The sequence below is a fragment of the Ceratotherium simum genome, chromosome 11, assembly GCF_057802395.1.
Source record: "Ceratotherium simum simum isolate JZ-2026a chromosome 11, ASM5780239v1, whole genome shotgun sequence".
Lineage (NCBI taxonomy): Eukaryota > Metazoa > Chordata > Mammalia > Perissodactyla > Rhinocerotidae > Ceratotherium > Ceratotherium simum.
In genome coordinates, this window is record NC_141910.1 from 75,233,575 (window position 1) to 75,253,770 (window position 20,196).

Sequence of the window (20,196 nt, forward strand, 5' to 3'; positions counted from 1 at the left end):
TTTCTATAAGTCCAAAATTACTCCAAAATGAAAAGCTTATTTAAAAAAACTAAACTTATCAATGAGAAGAAAACGTGCATTATTGTCCTGATGTCTGAAGGTGAAGACTGATTTGTCCTTTTATTGTCTTTTATTTTTTTAAACCACTCTATTGAGGTATGATTGACATGCAAAAAGCTGTACAAATTTAAAATATACAACTTGATGAGTTTGAAGATGAGGATACACCCATGAAACCATCACCTCAATCTATGCCATAAACATATCCATCGCCTCCAAAAGTGAAAGATAAGTATTGGCGAGAGCATGGAGAAAAGAGAACCCTTGTGCCCTCCTGGTGGGAATGTAAAATGGTGCAGCCACTATGGCAAACAGTATAGAAGTTCCTAAAAAAGAGTTAAAAAGAGAACTATCATATGGTTCAGCAATTCCACTTCTGGGCATTTATCCAAAGAAAATCAATCTGGATCTCAAGATATCTGCACTCCCACCTTCACTGATCGCAGTATTATTCACAATAGCCAGGATGTGAACACACCTAAATGTCCACTGATGGGTGAATGGACAAAGAAAATGTAGTTTATGCATACATGGAATATTATTCAGCCTTAAAAAGAAGGAAATCCTTTTATTTATTTATTTATTTGGTGAGGCAGGTTAGCCCTGAGCTATCATCTATTGCCAATCCTCCTCTTTTTGCTGAGGAAGATTGGCCCTGGGCTAACATCTGTGCCCAACTTCCTCTACTTTTTATGTGGGACACTGCCACAGCATGGCCTGATAAGTGGTATGTATGTCCGCACCGGGGATCCACACCTGTGAACCCAGGGCCGCCGAACCCAGAGCCTGCGAACTTAACCACTACGCCACTGGGCCGGCCCTCCTTTTATTTATTTTTAATGGCAGAAAGTTCCATCAACAGTATACGTAACTTGCATCCAACTTTTTAGACACCTGAAGCTCTCAGGTTTTCTTGTTTGTTTGTAGTTCTCACGGAGAGTGAAATTGCTTTAATTGATAAACTAGGCAGGGCACTCACAGTAGATTTGGTCAGTTTTGGGAGAACGGTGTTGGTGAGAACTGGAAAATAGAATTCTAAATGATAGCATTCAGGACCCTACTATCTCAGGCTGTTTGTTGATTCAATAAAACTTGGAAGCTATGAAGGAAAGAAGAGCTTTTTAAATTTCATTATTTGGCCATTAGATTAGAAATGTCTGAAGAGAAGGCTTTTGCCTGTTTTTTGGATTTTTCTATCATATAACTGATGCTCTAAGACATACAGCCTTCTGCATCCCCACCTCCGTATCAGCTGATGTTCTAAGCAGGAAAACTCTATACCATTTTAACGGCTGTTTGACTTGAAAGAAAGAAATGGCTTAGTTAACTTATGAATGCATTAGCCAGCAGATCCACAGGCAGGACCGCTTCCAGCCATGCAGGGCCAGCAGAGAACGGCAGGGCCTCCTCCCAACACCAGATGTGACCACTGCTCTCCTACACGAATGACCGGTCAGCAACCCCCTCCCCAGGGAACCTCAAAGGCGCCCTTACCGGAGGCGAGCTGAAAACGTAGAAGGACGAGCCCTTCAGGGCCAGGAACTTGGGTCTGAAGGTTTGAGAGGAGTCGGTGCCTTCCAGTCGCTCGTTGACCCACCCCATATGCACAACCTGCAGAGGGAAACCTTTACAATTAAAAACCAAGCCTTACTAAGAGCACACTGTTGCAGGGGTAGACAGAACAAGCAAGCAAGTTGTCCCCCACTAAATCAGCACCCTCAAAATCAGGAGACTGGGGGACCTGGGAAAGTTGAGATCAATTTCCAAATCTCCAATCAAGTAGACACGATACGAAACTGACGTATCTTGAATTAAACGTCCACAGTTCTGTATTGGGCCAGGTTCCAGATGTGAGTTTCTACATGCTTTTAGTTTTGACTTCTCAATTGCATTAGAATTATTCATTCCATATAGATTTAAACACAGTATTTAATTACATTCTATTGTTGTTAGTGCAATCGAGTGGATTCAGACTCCTAGAGACCCTGTGCATAGCAGCAGAGCAGAATCCTGCCCAGTCTTTCTGTGCCATCCTCTCACCTTCCAGTGCTATATCAGATGATGCTCCACCACCATTCACAGGGTGTTTCTGGCCAATTTTTTTGGAAGTGGGTGGCCAGTCCTTCTTCCTGGTCTGTCTAGTCTGGAAGCTCTACTGAAACCTGCCCACCATGGGTGACCCTGCCGGTACTGGAAATCCCAGTGGCAGAGCTTTCAACATCACAGCAACACGCAGCCACCACAGTATGACAACCTACAGATGGTGGTGGGGTTCCCTGACCAGGAAAGGAACCCGGGCCGCGGCGGTGAGAGCATTGAATCTTAACCACTAGATCACCAGGCTGGCTACATTCTATTAGAGTTACTATTTCAGATTTGTCTATGATGTTGCAAAAATAGCTAATATATTTTCCATGTCTATAGTAAACATAGAGTTGACATGTGGAAAAAATGATTGTTTCTTTATAGTTCAACATCCTAATAACAGTGAGTATAAATACAAAAATATTAGATACTTATAACTGGCATCAAATACTTTCGATTTTGTGACAAAATATAAACTATAACTAATCAGAATATGAATCAAAAAGTTAATGGAAACAGTATTACAATTTAACAATTCAGTGCATGCATTCAAACTAATATTAAGCTAAAATCCCTGTGTCTTACCTAAAATTTTAATGTAACATATATTTTGTAGTAAGTGGTAAGAGTAATTTCATATTAATTTTCTCATTTCCTTATTTTGCCACTTTAAGAAAAACCAAATAATTAACATTTTTTTTAAATAATTTTATTTATTTATTTATTTTTTCCCCCAAAGCCCCAGTAGATAGTTGTATGTCATAGTTGCACATCCTTCTAGTTGCTGTATGTGGGACGCAGCCTCAGCATGGCCAGAGAAGCGGTACATTGGTGTGTGCCCGGGATCTGAACCCGGGCCACCAGCAGCAGAGCGCAAGCACTTAACCGCTAAGCCACCGGGCCGGCCCAATAATTAACATTTTTATGGAGTAAATATTTAAAACAACTTGCACATTTAAACAAAATTAAATATAAATTATCATAAACATGCCAACCACTTTATGAAATCAAACTATCCCATGAGCTGTTTCAAGGTGGGGCATCCTTCAGGTATGAGCCACCCTGGTGCTCCCTGAAGCGCCCTTGATGGAAACTGAGTGAGTGCCAGGATAGCTAGCTCGGGCTCAAGGCAGATCATTCCCGTCTCCAGTTGTTACTTCAGAAATCACTGACAGCTTTCACTCTTAGGTCTAGCGAGAGACTTCCTAGGTCAAGGACCCAGATGAAATTGTACAAAAATCAGACTTCCACAAGCAGGGTTCCTAGTGATGGAAAAACATGCAGGAGTGTGGTTCTATGGAGAGTGGAGGCATAGCTACACAGTCAACATTATCCTGGTCTGATGTTGAATACAAATAATCTAATGCTTTCAAAGTTGTAATTCGTCTTATCAGGCCGTCCTAGATATACAGAGCTTTTTAAAGTAACCCAAGTATTTCACTGGTTCATGGACTCGTAAGTTCCTTACAGTCGAGCAGGAAGACTTAGGAACCACATCAATGTGATAAGATGTTAACATTATAATAGACAGTTTTTTTAATTGAGGTCATAATAGCTTATAATATTATGAAATCTTAGTTGTACATTATTATTTGTCAGTCACCACATAAACTCACCCCTCCACCCTTTGTGCCCACCCCCAACTCCCTTCCCCCTGGTAACCACTAAACTGTTCTCTCTGTCTGTGCGTTAGTTTATCTTCCACGTATGAGTGAAATCATACAGTGTTTGTCTTTGTCTTTGGCTTATTTCACTTAAAATAATACCCTCAAGGTCCATCCATGTTGTTGTGAATGGGACAAATTTGTCTTTTTTTATGGCTGAGTAATATTCCATTGTGTATATATATATACACCACATCTTCTTTATCTAATCTTCAGTCGATGGGCACTTGGGTTGCTTCCACTTCTTGGCTATCGCGAATAATGCTGCAATGAACACAGGGATGCCTTAAGTCTCTTAGAATTATTGATTTCAAGTTCTTTGCAAAAATACCCAGTAGTGGGATAGCTGGGTCATAGGGTATTTCTATTTTTAACTTCTTGAGAAATCTCCATACTGTTTTCCATAGAGGCTGCACCAGTTTGCACTCCCACCAGCAGAGTATGTTGGTTCCCTTTTCTCCACATCCTCTCCAACATCCAGGGTCTTTTGTTGCCCATATGAATTTTAGGATTCGTTGTTCTATTTCTATGAAGAATGTCATTGGGATTCTGATTGGGATTACATTGAATCTGTAGATTGCTTTAGGTAGCATGGACATTTTAATTATGTTTATTCTTCCAATCCATGTGCATGGAATATCTTTACATTTCTTTATGTCATCATTGATTTCATTCAATAATGTCATAATTTTAATTGTATAGGTCTTTCACTTCCTTGGTTAAAATTTATTCCTAGATATTTTATTCTTTTCCTCGCGATTGTAAATGGGATTGTATTCTTGAGTTCTCTTTCTGTCAGTTCATTATTAGTGTATAGAAATGCAATTGATTTTTGTAAGTTCATTTTGTACCCTGCAACTTTGCTGTAGTTGTTGATTATTTCTAATAATTTTCTGATGGATTCTTTAGGGTTTTCTATATACAAAATCATGTCATCTGAAAACAGCGAGAGTTTCACTTCTTCACTGCGTATTTGGATTCCTTTTATTTCTTTTTCTTGCCTAATCACTCTGTCCAAAACCTCCAGTACTATGTTGAATAAGAGTGGCAAGAGTGGGCACCCTTGTCTTCTTCCTGTTCTCAGAGGGATGGCTTTCAGTTTTTCCCTGTTGAGTATGATGTTGGCTGTGGGTTTGTCATATATGGCTTTTACTATTTTGAGGTACTTTCCTTCTATACCCATTTTATTGGGAGTTTTTTTTTTTTATCATAAATGGATGTTGTATCTTGTCAAATGCTTTCTCTGCATCTATTTTTGAGATGATTATGTGGTTTTTATTCCTAGTTTTGTTAATGTGCTGTATCACAGTAATTGATTTGTGGATGTTGAACCATCCCTATGTCCTCGGTATAAATCCCACTTGATCATTGTATATGACCTTTTTAATGTATTGCTGTATTTGGTTTGCCAATATTTTCTTGAGGATTTTTGCATCTATGTTCATCAGCGATATTGGCCTGTAATTTTCCTTCTTTGTGTTGTCCTTGTCTGGCTTTGGTATCAGGGTGATGTTGGGCCTTGTAGAATGTGTTAGGAAGTGTTCCATCTTTCTCAACTTTTTGGAATAGTCTTCTTTGAATGTTTGGTAGAATTCTCCAGAGAAGCCATCTGGTCCTGGATTTTTATTTTTTGGGAGGTTTTTGATTATTGTTTCAATCTCTTTACTTGTGATTGGTATATTCAGATCCTCTATTTCTTCTTGATTCAGTTTTGGGAGGATTTGAGTCTAAGAATTTATCCATTTCTTCTAGATTGTCCAATTTGTTGGCATATAGTTTCTCATTGTATTCTCTTATAATCCTTTGTATTTCTGTGGTATCCGTTGTAATTTCTACTCTTTCATTTCTAATTTTATTTAATTGAGCCTTCTCTCTTTTTTTCTTAGTGAGTCTTGCTAAGGGTTTGACAATTTTGTTTATCTTCTCAAAGAACTAGCTCTTAGTTTCATTGATCCTTTCTACTGTTTTTCTGGTTTCAATTCATTTACTTCTGCTCTAATTTTTATCATTTCTCTCCTTCTGCTGATTTTGGGCTTATTTTTTCTTTTTCTAATTCTGTTAGGTGTAGTGTAGTTTGAAATTGCTTATTTGAGATTTTTCTTGTTTGTTAAGGTGGGCCTATATTGCTATGACTTTCCCTCTTAGGACTACTTTTGCTGCATCCCATATGAATTGGTATGGTATATCTTCATTTGTCTCTAGATATTTTTTTATTTCTCCTTTAATTTCTTCAATGATCCATTGGTTGTTCAGTAGCAAGTTGTTTAGTCACCACATCTCTGTCACTTTCCCAGCTTTTTTCTAGTAGTTGATTTCTAGTTTCATAGCATTATGGTTGGAAATGATGCTTGATATGATTTCAATCTTCTTAAATTTATTGAGCCTTGCCTTGTTTCCCAACATATGGTCTATCTTGATAAGGTTCCATGTGCACTTGAGAAGAATGTGTATTCTGCTGTTTTTGGATGTAGTATTCTATATATATCTATTAAGTCCATCTGGTCTAGTTTTTCATTTAAATCTACTATTTTCTTGTTGACTTTCTGTCTGGATGATCTATCCATTGATGTAAGTGGGGTGCTAAGGTCTCCTACTATTATTGTGTTGTTTAGTTAATATCTCCTTTTAGGTTTGTTAATAGTTGCTTTATGTACTTTGGTGCTCCTGTGTTGGGTGCATATATATTCATAAGTATTATGTCCTCTTGATGGAAAATCCCTTTTATCATTATATACTGCCCCTTTTTGTCTCTCATTACCTGTTTTATCTTGAAGTCTACTTTGTCTGATATAAATATGGCAACACATGCTTTCTTTTGTTTGCCATTAGCTTAGAGTATCATCTTCCATCCCTTCACTCTGAGCCTGTGTTTGTATTTAGAGCTGAGATTTGTTTCCTAGAAGCAGCATATTGTTGGGTCTTGTTTTGTTTTTTTTGGAGGGGAGGAAGATCGGCCCTGAGCTAACATCTGCCAATCCTCCTGTTTTTGCTGAGGAAGACTGGCCCGGGTCTAGCATCCATGCCCATCTTCCTCTACTTTATATGGGACCCGCCACAGCATGGCTTGACAAGCGGTGCGTCGGTGTGTGCCCAGGATCCTAACCAGTGAACCCTGGACCACCGCAGCAGAGTGCAAGCACTTAACCGCTTACACCACCGGGCGGGCCTCTGGGTCTTGTTTTTTAATCCATCCCACCGCTCTGTGTCTTTTGATTGGAGAATTCAATCCATTTACATTTAAAGTGATTATTGATGTATGAGGGCTTACTGCTGCTATTTTATCGCTCATTTTCTGGTTCTTCTGCATTTCTTTTGTTTCTCGCCCCATGTATTTCAGACTACCAATTCAGTTTGGTAGTTCTCTATGACAATTTTCTTAGTTTTCTCTTTATTTATCATGTGTGTCTCTGTTCTGATTAGTTTTTTAGTGGTTACCATGAGGTTTGTATAAAAAATGTCATAGATGAGATATTCCATTTTCTGATAGCTTCTTATTTCCTTAGACTAAGCTGATTCCATCCCTCTCCCTATCCCCTTCTAAGTTATTACTGTCACAACTTATTCCATCTTGTGTTGTGAGTTTTTGGTTAAAATGACAAGATTATATTTACTTTTGGTGTTTTCATTCCCTTTATCTTTAATGTTATAATTGTTTGCTAACCTGTTCTGATAGAGGGCTGCAATTTTCTGATTTTGTCTACCTACTTATCTCCTTGCTCAAGGCTTTGTAACACCTTTGTTTTTTTTTTTTAGGTATGAGGGCCTTCTTGAGCATTCCTGGGGGGGGTCTTATGGTGATGAACTCTCTTAGCTTTTGTTTATCTGGGCAAGTTTTTATTTCTCCATCATATCTGAAGGATACTTTTGCTGGACAGAGTATTCTTGGCTGTAAGTTTTTGTCTTTCAGAATTTTGTGTATATCATTCCACTCTCTCCTCGCCTGTAAGGGTTCTACTGAGAAATCTCCTGAAAGCCTGATAGAGGTTACTTTGTAAGTTTTTTTCTTCTGCCTTGCTGCCCTTAATATTTTTTGTCATTGACTTTTGCCAGCTTTACTACTATATGCCTTGGAGAAGGACTTTTTATATTGATATAGTTAAGAGATCTATTGGCTTCTTTCACTTGTATTTCCAGCTCCCTCCCCAGATCTGGGAAGTTCTCAGCTATTATTTCTTTGAACAAGCTTTCTGCCCCCTTCTCCTTCTCTCCTCCCTCTGGAATACCTATAATCCTTATGTTGCATTTCCTAATTGAGTTGGATATTTCTCAGAGAATTTCTTCATTTACTTTTAGTCTTAGTTCTCTCTCCTCCTCCATCTGAAGCATATCTATATTTCTGTTCTCCAGACTGCTGACCCTCTACTCCATAATACCAGCTCTGTTATTCAGGGAGTCCAGATTTTTCTTTATCTCATCCATTGTGTTTTCATTTCCAACATTTCTGATTTGTTTTGCTTTACAGTTTCAATCTCTTTCATGAAGAAGTTCCTTATTTCATTGAACTGTCTATTTTCTTGTAACTTGTTGAGTTTTTTTTATGATAGCTATTTTGAATTCTCTGTCACTTAGATTATACATTTCTGTGCCTTCAGGATAGATTTCTGGGTGCTTGTCACTTTCCTTCCGGTCTGGAGATTCAGTATATTTTTTCATACTGTTTGACACATGGATTTGTGCTCCCACACAGTGATAGCACCTGGCCGCAGCTTCCACCTGCCGCCACTGGGTGGGGGTCAGGAGTCGCGTATTCTGAGCCTGCCGCTACCCTGCGTGCTCACTCTCAGCTGCTTTGCTACCATATGCGCGGGCTCTCTGGCCAACCGGCCGAGCTGGAGTGCTGAGCAGGGGAGGGCGCTTTCTTTTGCCTGCACAATCCCGGGACCTTCTTGCTCTGCCCTTGCTGTCTGCTCTCCTGGGGTGCTAGCTTGATGAAGACACTCCCATAATAGCTTAGTCGCCCCTGTGTGGGGCTTTCCCATGGGCCGTGAGGGAACGCGGAGAGCCAAGGTGTTCCTGCAGAGGGCTGCCCTTGCCCCCTCTCCTCTCAGAGCATGTGCGGTCTGGAGCTCAGGGCTGCTGTCGGGGAAGGAGAGGAGATCCCCTCACCTCCTTCCACTCCCTCCGGGGGGTCCAGCTCCTCCACCTTCAGAGGCATGGCTGTGTGGGTCTCTCAGACGTCTTTTGTGTGGTGTGAATGTCCTCTGTTGGTACAAGAAGGTCCTTTTCATTGTATCTTGGGGCAGAGTCTACAGGGAGAGCTCACTCCACCATGATGCTAATGTCACCCATCGACTGTTATTATTAGTAGACAAGACAGTTTTATTTCATACATGTCCTTTGACACACATTACATTTCTATGTTTCTGTTTTACCTCATAAAATGGGACTAGAATTACCTCACATGATGCTTGTGAGGATTTGATGCTGCACCATAGGAAGCCCCCTCACGGAGTGCTAGGAGGCAAGTAACAGGCTGTTCAGATGGCATCACGACTCTGTGCAAACCACTCAATATAATCCACTCCTTGAATGTCTTGTGGACTTGAAACCAAATACACAGATTACTTAAAAATTTCTCATTGACTTTTTCCATTTTTGTCCAGTTGGATCATACATATACACTTTTTTTTTTTTTTTTTTTTTTTTTTTGTGAGGAGGACCAGCCCTGAGCTAACATCCAATGCCAATCCTCCTCTTTTTTGCTGAGGAAGACTGGCCCTGGGCTAACATCCATGCCCATCTTCCTCTACTTTATATGGGACGCCACCACAGCATGGCTTAACAAGCGGTGCGTTGGTGCGCACCCGGGATCCGAACCGGCGAACCCCAGGCCGCCGCAGCGGAATGTGCGCACTTAACCGCTTGCGCCACCGGGCTGGCCCCCATATACACTTTTATTGGTATAACACTAGCATTAATACTGCTTTAAATCATAAGATGTGCTCAATTTCTATTGTTAAAAAATGTTTTATTTAATTGGCTCGTTTGTTTTCTTACCATTGAGTTTTAAGAGTTCTTCGTATATTTTGGATAAGAAACATTTCATTTTCTCTTGCAAATTTAGCAGATCCTTGATGTTTCTAAAATTGACATGAATTCAATGGGTAGTTACTGAATTCACGCTCAATACTGCATGAGTGTAATGATCTGTATAGTTTATTTATGGTAGGATTAATTGTAAACATCAGTTCTAACGCAGGTGTTCACGTCCTTCTCTTCTGAATGGCAGTGATACAGCGCCCCGCGCAGGTCTCCCGGAGGAGCACATGAAGCAGGGGGGGACATTACTCTGCCCCACACAGGCCGCCACGTGAACAGCAGGTCCTCTCATGTGAAGCAGGACTTCTGGAGTCTATTCTCGGTGCCCCTACAGCGCTTCCCTCTGGGTCCACATGAGCCCACACGCTCTTTATCTGTAACCTACCCTCCATCCTCAGGATGGGCAGAGAATGCCTGTTCTCTATTTCTGGAAAGGAGTGTGTGACTCTTCATCTGTTCACTAGCCGTATCTTTATGAGCAGTTACAGAATTACAGCAGGGAAGCTATACTTATTGTATTTATCAGCATGGCTGAGCAGAAGACCTTTTTTTTAATGATTAGCATCAAAGCGTGGAACTGGAATTTCTAGATAACACAGGAAATTGTTTAAATTTTAAATTATTGCAAGCCTTAAGTCAGCAGCAAGCATAAAAATCTGCTTTGATACCATAATTGTTACCAAGGATCTAACTGTCTTAACATGAGTACAGCCATGTTTGGCCGCTCTATTAACCTACAGCCACCAGCACACACAGAAATATAAAGCTGCTTTCTGTGTGGTGGGAACTGGCCTTTTTCCTGGGAACTGGCCTCTATCCCACGGAGATAGCTGCAATTTGTAAGAATTTCAAGGTCCTTTGGGCATCATGGCCTGCGGCAGACTGGCCTTCTGTGGTGGGCTGGGACAATAACCAGGGAAAACAGTGCACGTACACAACTGCCGGGCTGGGACAATAGCCAGGAGGCTCAGTGCACGTATGCCACTGATAACCACTTGTGCATGGGAACACTGAATGCTTGCTCTGTAAACTCTGTAACTGCTTATATAAACTACTGGAAACTGAGGCCTGGTGACAGTCTCACCTGTGGAAGGGACACCTTGGCCAGGACGTGTGATTCCTGCCCAGCCGTGTCAATTGAAGGGACTATCCCAGCAGTGGGGCATGGATGTTGTGAGTAACCGATCTGATGTGTTCTCTTTTTGGTCAACTTGGTGTTTCTCTTTCTGGTTGATTTGTGTCATTTCCCTTCAGTCGATCTGGTGTTTCCCTTTCCAATCGATCTGATGTTTTTCCCTCTTATTATATGACCTATTCGAATCTGCCACTATCTCAGTTGATCTGGTGTTTCCCTTTCCAATCGAGCTGGTGTTTTTCCCTCTTAATATTTGACCTATTTGGATCTGTTTGCAGACTATCTCCTTTACTATCCTCTATACAATAAAATATACCTTCAGTCCATTTGTTTGGAGTGGAAAGTTTCTTTTACATCTCTGATCAAATCCCCGAACCTCTCATAACACTAACCAAGATCTTTTTCATACTGCTGAGTTAGAGAGGGCTGGTGGGGATAGGAAATAATGACAATCCAAAAGAAAACACTAAGGAATGGAGACAAGACACCCTTGGCAGGTCTCTAGCCATGTGAGGAGGTCCCTCAAACCTGTAAAACCAGTATTTCCTCTGGTGGGAACTCCTAACAATGCAGCCTTCAGCTTTATGTCTGATTAGACTCATATGTGGTGTGGGGGGTGGTTACAGCTATGCTTTTGCTGTGGGGGAGGACACACCTTGCTGGGTTTTTCCTTTATTTTTTAAATCATATATTCAAAAGCTGCCAAGTCTCCCCCATCCTCCTCGTTCTTTTCATGAACTACTTACTCATATCCTGCAATTTAGATTTCACAGGGGATGAATGATGAAATGGAACTCGATATGTAGGAACTTAAGACAGGGTTGTAATATCCACAGACATATAAATATAGATAGATAGATGATAGATGATAGATAGATAGATAGATAGATCGATCAAGGGTAAGTACAAAGTAGAAAGAGTCAATTCCAGCTGACATGGAGACCTGGGATTCTTTCTCCAGCAGAGTAGTACCAAGCATCCTTTCAGTGAGGAGAACTCGCCGAGAGATGGATTTACGTCTAATTCCCACTCAGCATGAGAGTGACTCAATTTCTCTGGAGCCCCAGGTACTGGCTGTGGAATTTGAGAACAAGCTTCGGGAAGCCGTGGACCGAGCACTCTGTTTTCTCCATCCTCTCCTCTAACTCTGCTGCCTTCCTCCTCCAGGGCTGGGGCAATTTTTTGTTGTTGTTGTTTTTTCTTCTCGTATCTGGTTAATACAGTGCTGGGCAAAGCATTCAACAGGAATTATATATTGAGAAGTGGATGAGGATCTCCTTTTCTGACAAAGATGGTGATGTACCAACTGTTAATAATCTGAAATGTCTATAAACTGGATGTGAATTTAATTAAATTCCATATGTAATTTAATTCTGCTCAGATTAATTAGCAAAGAAATAAGTTATAGCTTAGCTATTATTGGAAACATTGGCTGCATTATGAATCTTTTTTAGGTATACGCAGTTCATAAATAATTTTAAGGGAAGCTAATTTTATCTTTTACATTATGAATTTTGTAATGACTTACTACATGTTCCAAGAAACCTATATTATAATTTTATGAACAGCTACCTGATTGTATCACCGTAATTAAATTAAGAGGACATAACCATTTTAATAAAGGAGCATATTTTCATTTATCTTTTCTGATGCCATTTCTATAGGAAAGCCCTTTTTCTTTTTTTTTTTCACTTGGATGAGTCAAGATAATTAGTTAAGCATCTTTCAGATGATAACTGTTTAGCCGGTCTTTTCCTTTACATAGAAAAAGCCAGAATTACCTGAGCTATTTAGGTTTCTTTCCGATTTAGTGATTAAGGCATCCATATTTGCCTTTAATTCAGGTTTTCCAGATGAAATTTATTTTGGAAATGTACAGAATTACTTCTATTTTGGCAGGGTGAGCATATGTTCTGGTTTGCCTGAGACAATTCTAAATTTATGCCTGTTGTCTTAGTGTTGCTTTTAGGTTGGTCTTTATCCCAGAAAGAAGTGCCCCAGTTTGGATGACAAATTACATAGTCATGCTATTTACCAGATATGAGTCTACAAGTCTATAATCCATGCCTTTTGTATTACCCTTCTAATTCTTCTTTTTGTTGTTGCTGGCCAATTTCAGTGGTTGTCAAATATTTTTATTTTTTTCATATTTATTCGAATAATATTTCTTTGCTACATACCAAAATCAAGAATTAATTGTTCAGAATGAGAAAAAAAATTCCTTCCTGTTTTTAAAGGGCCCAACATCATAAAACTAAACTCCTATAATACATACAAAATGTTTAGATTTGGAGAAAATGTAAAATAATCCTCTACCAAAAGCACATCAAGACATGTCAGGGGTGCGTTCTTTAATAATCCTACATAGGGAGGCTCATCTCATATTTCTTTCTAAATAAACTAATTCAAGCTCCCAAGAAAATTCAAAGTAATACTAGAAATTTTAAGGTTAAAAAAAAGACTTGAAATGACCCATTACAGCTTTCTTATTTTATAGATGAAGAAACTGGGGCTCAGATGTTAATTTGTCCAAATTATACCATCAGAGAAGGGGTTAGTTGGGATTAGAATCCAGGTTTTAGTCAAGTAAGGCTACCAAGATAGACTCCACACAAACAAGTTGACTACATGACAAAATTTAACTAAGACAGAACAAAAGCAAGATGACCCCACTGCCTCGGAGGTCTTTGAACCATGATTCATTTAATGTTCCCTGAAGTGAGAGATCTGCCCCTCAATTTTAAGTTTCTCTGACCCTTATTTCATGATTCTCTCTTGTGACATGAGAATAAAGAAGAGTTAAATTTAAAAGTGAAACAAAGCAAGTTTGATTTCCCAACACGCCAGGTGATTCAAGTTCCGCCACACAAACCCAAGGTCCTCCTCCAAATCCATTAGGGTCAAGTCCTGTGAAGGCTCCACGTCATGAGGCATGCTCTCCACAGGGCGGGCACTCACATTTGCACTGTATGGAACTGACCACGAGTGACCTGTCTGCCTAGTCACAGGTCACAGGGGAGAACCATTTCCCCACTATGGACGAGCAGAAGCTGACATGAGGAGCACCACCCGGAGCCACTTCCCCCTGTGGTCTCGATGAAGCTCCATGTACCACAAAAAGACTCTCATGGGCCACTTTGCCAATTTGATTGTACCAGTAGAAGCCCAATTTCAAAATGGTAAATTCCTGTGGAGACAGATTTTGTCTACTCTCCCACCAGCCTTGGTCAATAAATCCAGGGAAGACACGCTTTTTGTGTGGATATGGAGAGGTATGTCCTCAGGGAAAAAGTCTATGAGAAACCTCTGCTTTAGAAATACAAAGTACAGCAGGAAACTAGTATTTTATGTATAAGGATATGAAATTAATCCTATATTAATTTGAAGACATTTACGGAATTATTACTCATTAAATAGCTAACTGCCCTCATTTAACTATGTGAAACAAAAATAGTTGATCATAAATTTAGAAAAATATTACACGAAATAAAAGTTACATTTACAGTAACTTTTCTTAGAGTTTCTTTTCTAATTTAAAAATGTTGACTAGAGGGGTTTAATTTAAAACATGGCCCTAATTTCTTATCTTTTTCAATAAAATTTGATTGGCAGAGACTTATTCTCCTGAATATCCTCACTTTGAATTCATAATCAGTGAGCACTATTTAAAGAGTGTTTATAAGCACTATTTAAAGCAAACTGAACACACTCTTTTTGGTTTTTTTAACTTGAGGCTACAATGCATACTTCCTCAAACCTATGAAAGATATAATCAGAAAGCCAATGAGCTATAAGTAAAAAAAGTTTGTACTTGCATTATAGGTTAAATTACGACTTTATGGGAAAGGAAAGAGAAGAACAACACAGTGGCTTCAAAGTTTACTTACCTGATACTCAAACTACTTGATTATTAACAGGTCATGATTCCTAATTACTTACAGACCCAGGAAATGAGCAGTCCCTGAATTAAGAAGTCGGGCGTAATGAAAGTTGGCCTTTGCTCTGAGAAGGAGCGAGCTGAGGGTTCCTGAAGAGGTAGCTATTCTGGTGAATCTGAGTCAATGTAAGAACGCAGCCTCGAGGGGAACACACTGCCTGTGTTGGGGTGATGGGGCCCTGCCCACCTGCAATAATAGCTGCTGGGTCAAAGCCCTCCCAAGAGCGAAGCTTTCCAAGTGAGGAATTTATCTAAGAAAATTACAGGATGCTTAAGATTCTAATTACACAGCGCGTCTCCTTTATAAAACCCCTTTCAGCTTAAACAATCATGTCTACATTATTGTTTAATCCTGTTTCCTTGTAAAACATAACTGCTGATAGATAACTCGTTTATAATGTGGCACACCCAGGAGACCAGAACAACCCCTCTTATACTATTTCCATGACAAATGAGTAGTTTTATGGAGTTAACACTGAGGGCCAGGACCCCCAACTTCAGTCTGGTGTGCTAATATCTTCCTATCAAAATTTCCAAATCAAATTTCAAAAACAGAAAGAGGCTACTTTTGGAGATTTGTTACATGGTGGACACGAAAAGCACAAATCCTACCTGGTCACAAGGAGAACAGCATTTGTTTGCCATTTTCATCTGCAGAGAGAGGGAAACAGGAGTGATCACGACAAGCATATTAAAGCCATAATTTTTCAACCTGTCTAACTGAAAACTGAAATTAATTAGCCACAGGAAGCGTCCTTGGGAATAAATTTATTTTATGATTCATTTCTTACCTGAAAATGAAACCAGAGTAAATACAAATGTAATAGAAAAAACAATATTAGCATACTTAAATTATTATTTTTCAAATATCAGCACTTTATGAAGTGAAGCTATGGGACGAGTAGATGCTTAAATTTCAACATCTGAGAAAAGTGAGGAAAAAGATTTCTGCTCTTCACAATCTTGGGTAATTATAGCTTTCACAACTGTTTCTTCGCTTAATTCTCCCAGCAATCCTGCAAGGTAGATATTATTTTCCAAAATTTTACGAGTGAGGAAATGGTGGTCCAGAAAGGTAACATGCCCAAGACTACACAGTTGGAAAGTCGATTCAAATCCACAGTTCTGGTTCTAAAGTGTTTGAGCATCCTTCTCTCTGCTCTGCCTGCTAGCCAGCATGTGTGAGGATAGTCTAGAACGGAAGGGCTCTCATTGTCACAGGCATTTCTGCAAATATCAATCTACCATCACTTGTTTGTTTGTTTTCTTTTCATTTTGTCCATCCAGATACTTTTGGAATTCAAAATGTCAAGTTTGAAAACTAAGATCTTAGAGAGGGTCTGGTATCTCCTTATGTAATTGCAGAAAGCAAGCAAACCTTCGAGGTTTGTAGAATAGAAATCTAACACACTGCTGCTTCCCTGAATATTTTAACGTGCTCAGTCACCCTCCGTTTAGCAGCCTCCAGGACAAGGACCACGGTAGGCACATGGAAGAAGAGGGCCAGCGGGGTGGGGAATGGTGGCTGGCTGCACAGTGTGAGCCAAAGACCCCAGGGCTCTTCCTGTCACCAGCTGGTAAGCAGGGATGAGATGCAAACACGGTCAAGGGGCAAGTCAACTGGAGGGAATAAGAACAAGAAAACTGGTCAAAGGCCACCTGTGGCCAAGGGTGAATCCTTCCTTGCCTTCCCACAGCTGTGGCTCTTAAGTTAGTGCCACAGACAGCGGTTGCTTTAGGGAACTTATTACTTTATTGATTTTTTACTCCCACCCCATCTCTTTTTATTCTTTTTTTTTTTTTCTTTTTAATTTCCTATTGACTTTGAACATGAAACAGATCGCTCAAGGAGAAAGAGCACTTTTTCTTTCCTGGAGGCCTGCAGTGAAAATCTGAGATGTAATATTTTTGATTGGATGTGCCTCTTTATAAGTTTTCATAATGTTTCGGGGAATTACATCTTTAACCCCATTAGGTTCCCCAAATGAAAATGCCACATTACATCGATGCATTTGGATGAAGTACATATAAGATAATATGCACACAAATATTTCTGTGTTTATGCCTGGAAAGGAAGAGAGAGAGGAAAGGACAGGGAGGGAGGGAGAGAGGGAGGGAGAGAGGGGAGAGAACTAGCTGTAAGCTTTCCAAATGTTTGATTTATCCCACAGTCTTATATTAGGAAACATCTAGATGACTTAATGTTTAACTTTTCTCAGTCAGAGATTTGGTATGTTGAAAATAAAGGTACAATACTCTTCTGTTTAACATTAAAACCAATCATTTTAGTGTTAATCATAAATAACAAAATATCTCAGTTATTTTCGCAGACTACAGAGCAAGAGCAGTAAGCCGCGATGTCTCTGTGCTCACGTTTTGTAGCGTCAGATCTCTGATGTTTGCTGACACTGCTCTTAGCCAGTCGACGCTCTCCTGGGCGGTGTAAAACTGAAGGATTCCCGTGCTGACCCCGTCCAGGGCCAGCACCTCGAATGTACTGGACCTGCAGGAAGAGGAGACAGCGACACTGTGCAAGGAGGCCCCTCAGATCCGTTTCCTCACCACAGGGAGCGGGGCACAGGACCAACGTTGTCCTCAAACCTCACGCCCACATGCCCCCAGTAAGGGCCTCTCTCCAGCTTTGCCCAGGATCGATCTGTTGGTTACCACAGGGAAACACAACAGACAACCGTCATATAACTAACCCGTTTCCATAGGTTTACTGAAATTAAGTTCAAAACTTTGAAATCTCTCATTAAATAGCTATTTCTAATTCAATAAAAATACGAAAGGCAATTCATATAGGAAATAACTCACTTTTATAGAAATTTAGGAGTTATTTTTTTATGGGGTCCTTAGTAATAATACTTTCAAGACCATTTATTTTGTATTTAAAGCTCTTGACACAACGACGAGGGGGCAAGTCAAGCATCATCATTGCTCAGCATTGATGGTATTTTACGACCACACACTTATTTTTGAAGTTGGTTCTCCTTCCTTTTTTCCAAGAAAACCACCTTGCCACAAACGCTACCATGACAAACGATTCATAAAAGCAAAATAATTGTTTCTAATTTAGTAGTTCTTCTCTATCTTGCAAAGTCTTTTTTTCAAAGATAATTTACACATAACTATTGTTATGGACTGAATTTTGTCCCCCAAATTCATATGTTGAAGCCCTAATCCCCAGTGTGGATGTGTTTGGAGATGCAGCCTCTAAGAAAAGAATTAAGGTTAAGTGAGGTCAGAGGGTCGGGCCCTGATCCAGCAGGACTAGCGCCTTATAAGAGACACCAGAGAGCTCTCTCCACCATGTGAGGACGCAGTGAGAGGGCGGCTGTCGGCTCTGACCAGAAACTGAACCTTGGTCTTGGACTTCTGGCCTCCAGAACCGTGAGAAAATAAATTTCTGTTGTTTAAGCCCCCCAGTCTGTGGTATTTTGCTATGGCAGCCCAAGAGGACTAATACAACCATTACACAAAAGGAATATCATTTACACTTCTGTTCATTCTTTCTTAAGAAAACAATGCATATCAATCCATGTAGCCTATACCTTCACGTCCTTAAGCACATAAATGAAAGGATAAAAAAATGACAAAACAAATCAAACATACTTTTTTAAAAACAAGGTCCACACTAAATTATGTTTTAATAATCTTTCAGAGGTGAGTTTAATCATGCTTTTGTTAAGCAGGGAGAAGGATACAATCGAAGGAGAAGGAACCAGAGACATTATAAAGCAGTTCTGCATGTTCTTGAGCTGAATCTACTAGACCAGAGTTCCTTCGATTAAACAATCCTTCTCTCTTTTCATAAGCAGATTCCCCTGACTAGACATCATTCCCACCTTGATTACCATTGCTTCCATCAGAACATGAGGTTCATTTACAGACAAGGGTGTCCCCATCCCTGCTCCAGAGTCCTGGCTCAGAGACTTTACCTGGGAGAAAATAGGCCATAAAACCTATAATTCCTGATCTATTTCCAAAGTGCAATAGAGCACGGAGAAGTTCAGGGTTACTGGCACACTCAAAAACAGTGGGAGTCGTGACGAAAGGCAAGTGGAAGGAGATCCACAGATTGAATGAATACGGGCTAAACTGTTAGCCGGCTAGTTTTCAGGAGAAAATCTGGGAATCAGGCAGTTGGAAGGAGTTCTCCTGGTGTCAGAACAAATCTCAAACACTGACCCCAGGAGCTATTTCTTCAAGGGAACCCAGATTTGACTGGATTACTCTGTAGAGCCATTTACGCCACAAAGCATTGTTGAAAACAACAGACTGATCAGCTGGAAATTAGTGATGTTTAGCAGCTGGCTGGTCAGGGAAGGAGACAAAGGGATCCTGTCAAACACCACCATCATCCCAGGGTGGCTGCGGGCACACCCCAACTGCACCTCCATGAGCCCACCATCAGAGGCTCAACACTCCTGAGGGGGAGGGCAGGGGAGAGACCTCACTAAAACAATCCACCCAGTCACTAAATGACAAGCGAACAAATAACAATAAAGCCCAGGTGGGGGTGGGGGTTGGGACCAGTACCCAGAGTTGCTGGAAACATGAGAGCATGATGTGTACACTGGGTCTGAGGTGACCAGATGTCACATTAAACAGAAAGAGTTACACATGTGTTCAAGGAACTAAAGGAAACAGTGTTTAAAGAAATAAAGGTATGTGACTGTGTCACAACAAATAGAGAATACAACAGAGATAGAAACTGCAAGAAAGATCCAAATGGATATACTGGAGTTAAAAAGTACAATAACTAAAATGAAAAATTTGCTAGGGAGGTTCAATAGTAGATTCCAACCGACGTAAGAATCAGCAAACTTGAAGATAGATTGATAGAGTACATGCAGCCCAAAGAATAGAAAAAGAGTGAGGAAAAATCATCAGAGCCTCTGAGGACCATGAGGTACTGTCAAGTGCAACAACACAGGCAAAATGGCAGAACCAGAGGAGAGGAGAGGGAAAGGAGCAGAAAAAATATTCCAAGTAACAATGGCTGAAAACTCTCCAAATTTATTGAAAAACACTAACCTACACATCCAGGAAGCTCCAATAACTCCAAACAGGAAAAACACAAGTAGATCCACAAATAACTTACAATGTTAATAAAGCTGAAAATGAAAGATAAGGGAGAAATCTCACAGCAGCAGGAGAAAAACAACTCCTCAGTTACAAGGGATCCCCCAAAGTTAGCAGTTGACTTCTCAGCAGAAACAGAGGAGGCCAGAAGACAGCAGGACAATATATTCAAAGTAAAAATCTGTCAA

The 20,196-nt window shown here is 40.2% G+C and overlaps 1 protein-coding gene across 5 annotated transcripts in view; it reads right to left on the reverse strand.

Moving 5' to 3' along the window:
- SNTG2 (syntrophin gamma 2) overlaps positions 1 to 20,196 on the reverse strand; it is a 327,759-nt gene that overhangs the window by 86,190 nt on the left and 221,373 nt on the right. For all 5 annotated transcript variants that reach the window (XM_087437204.1, XM_087437201.1, XM_087437202.1 and 2 more), the window contains exons 10-12: positions 17,294 to 17,423; positions 15,533 to 15,571; positions 1,555 to 1,671 (exon numbers count right to left, since the gene is read on the reverse strand). In XM_087437204.1, the coding sequence (XP_087293330.1) occupies positions 1,555 to 1,671; positions 15,533 to 15,571; positions 17,294 to 17,423 (286 nt within the window). The remainder of the gene's footprint in view (positions 1 to 1,554; positions 1,672 to 15,532; positions 15,572 to 17,293; positions 17,424 to 20,196) is intronic.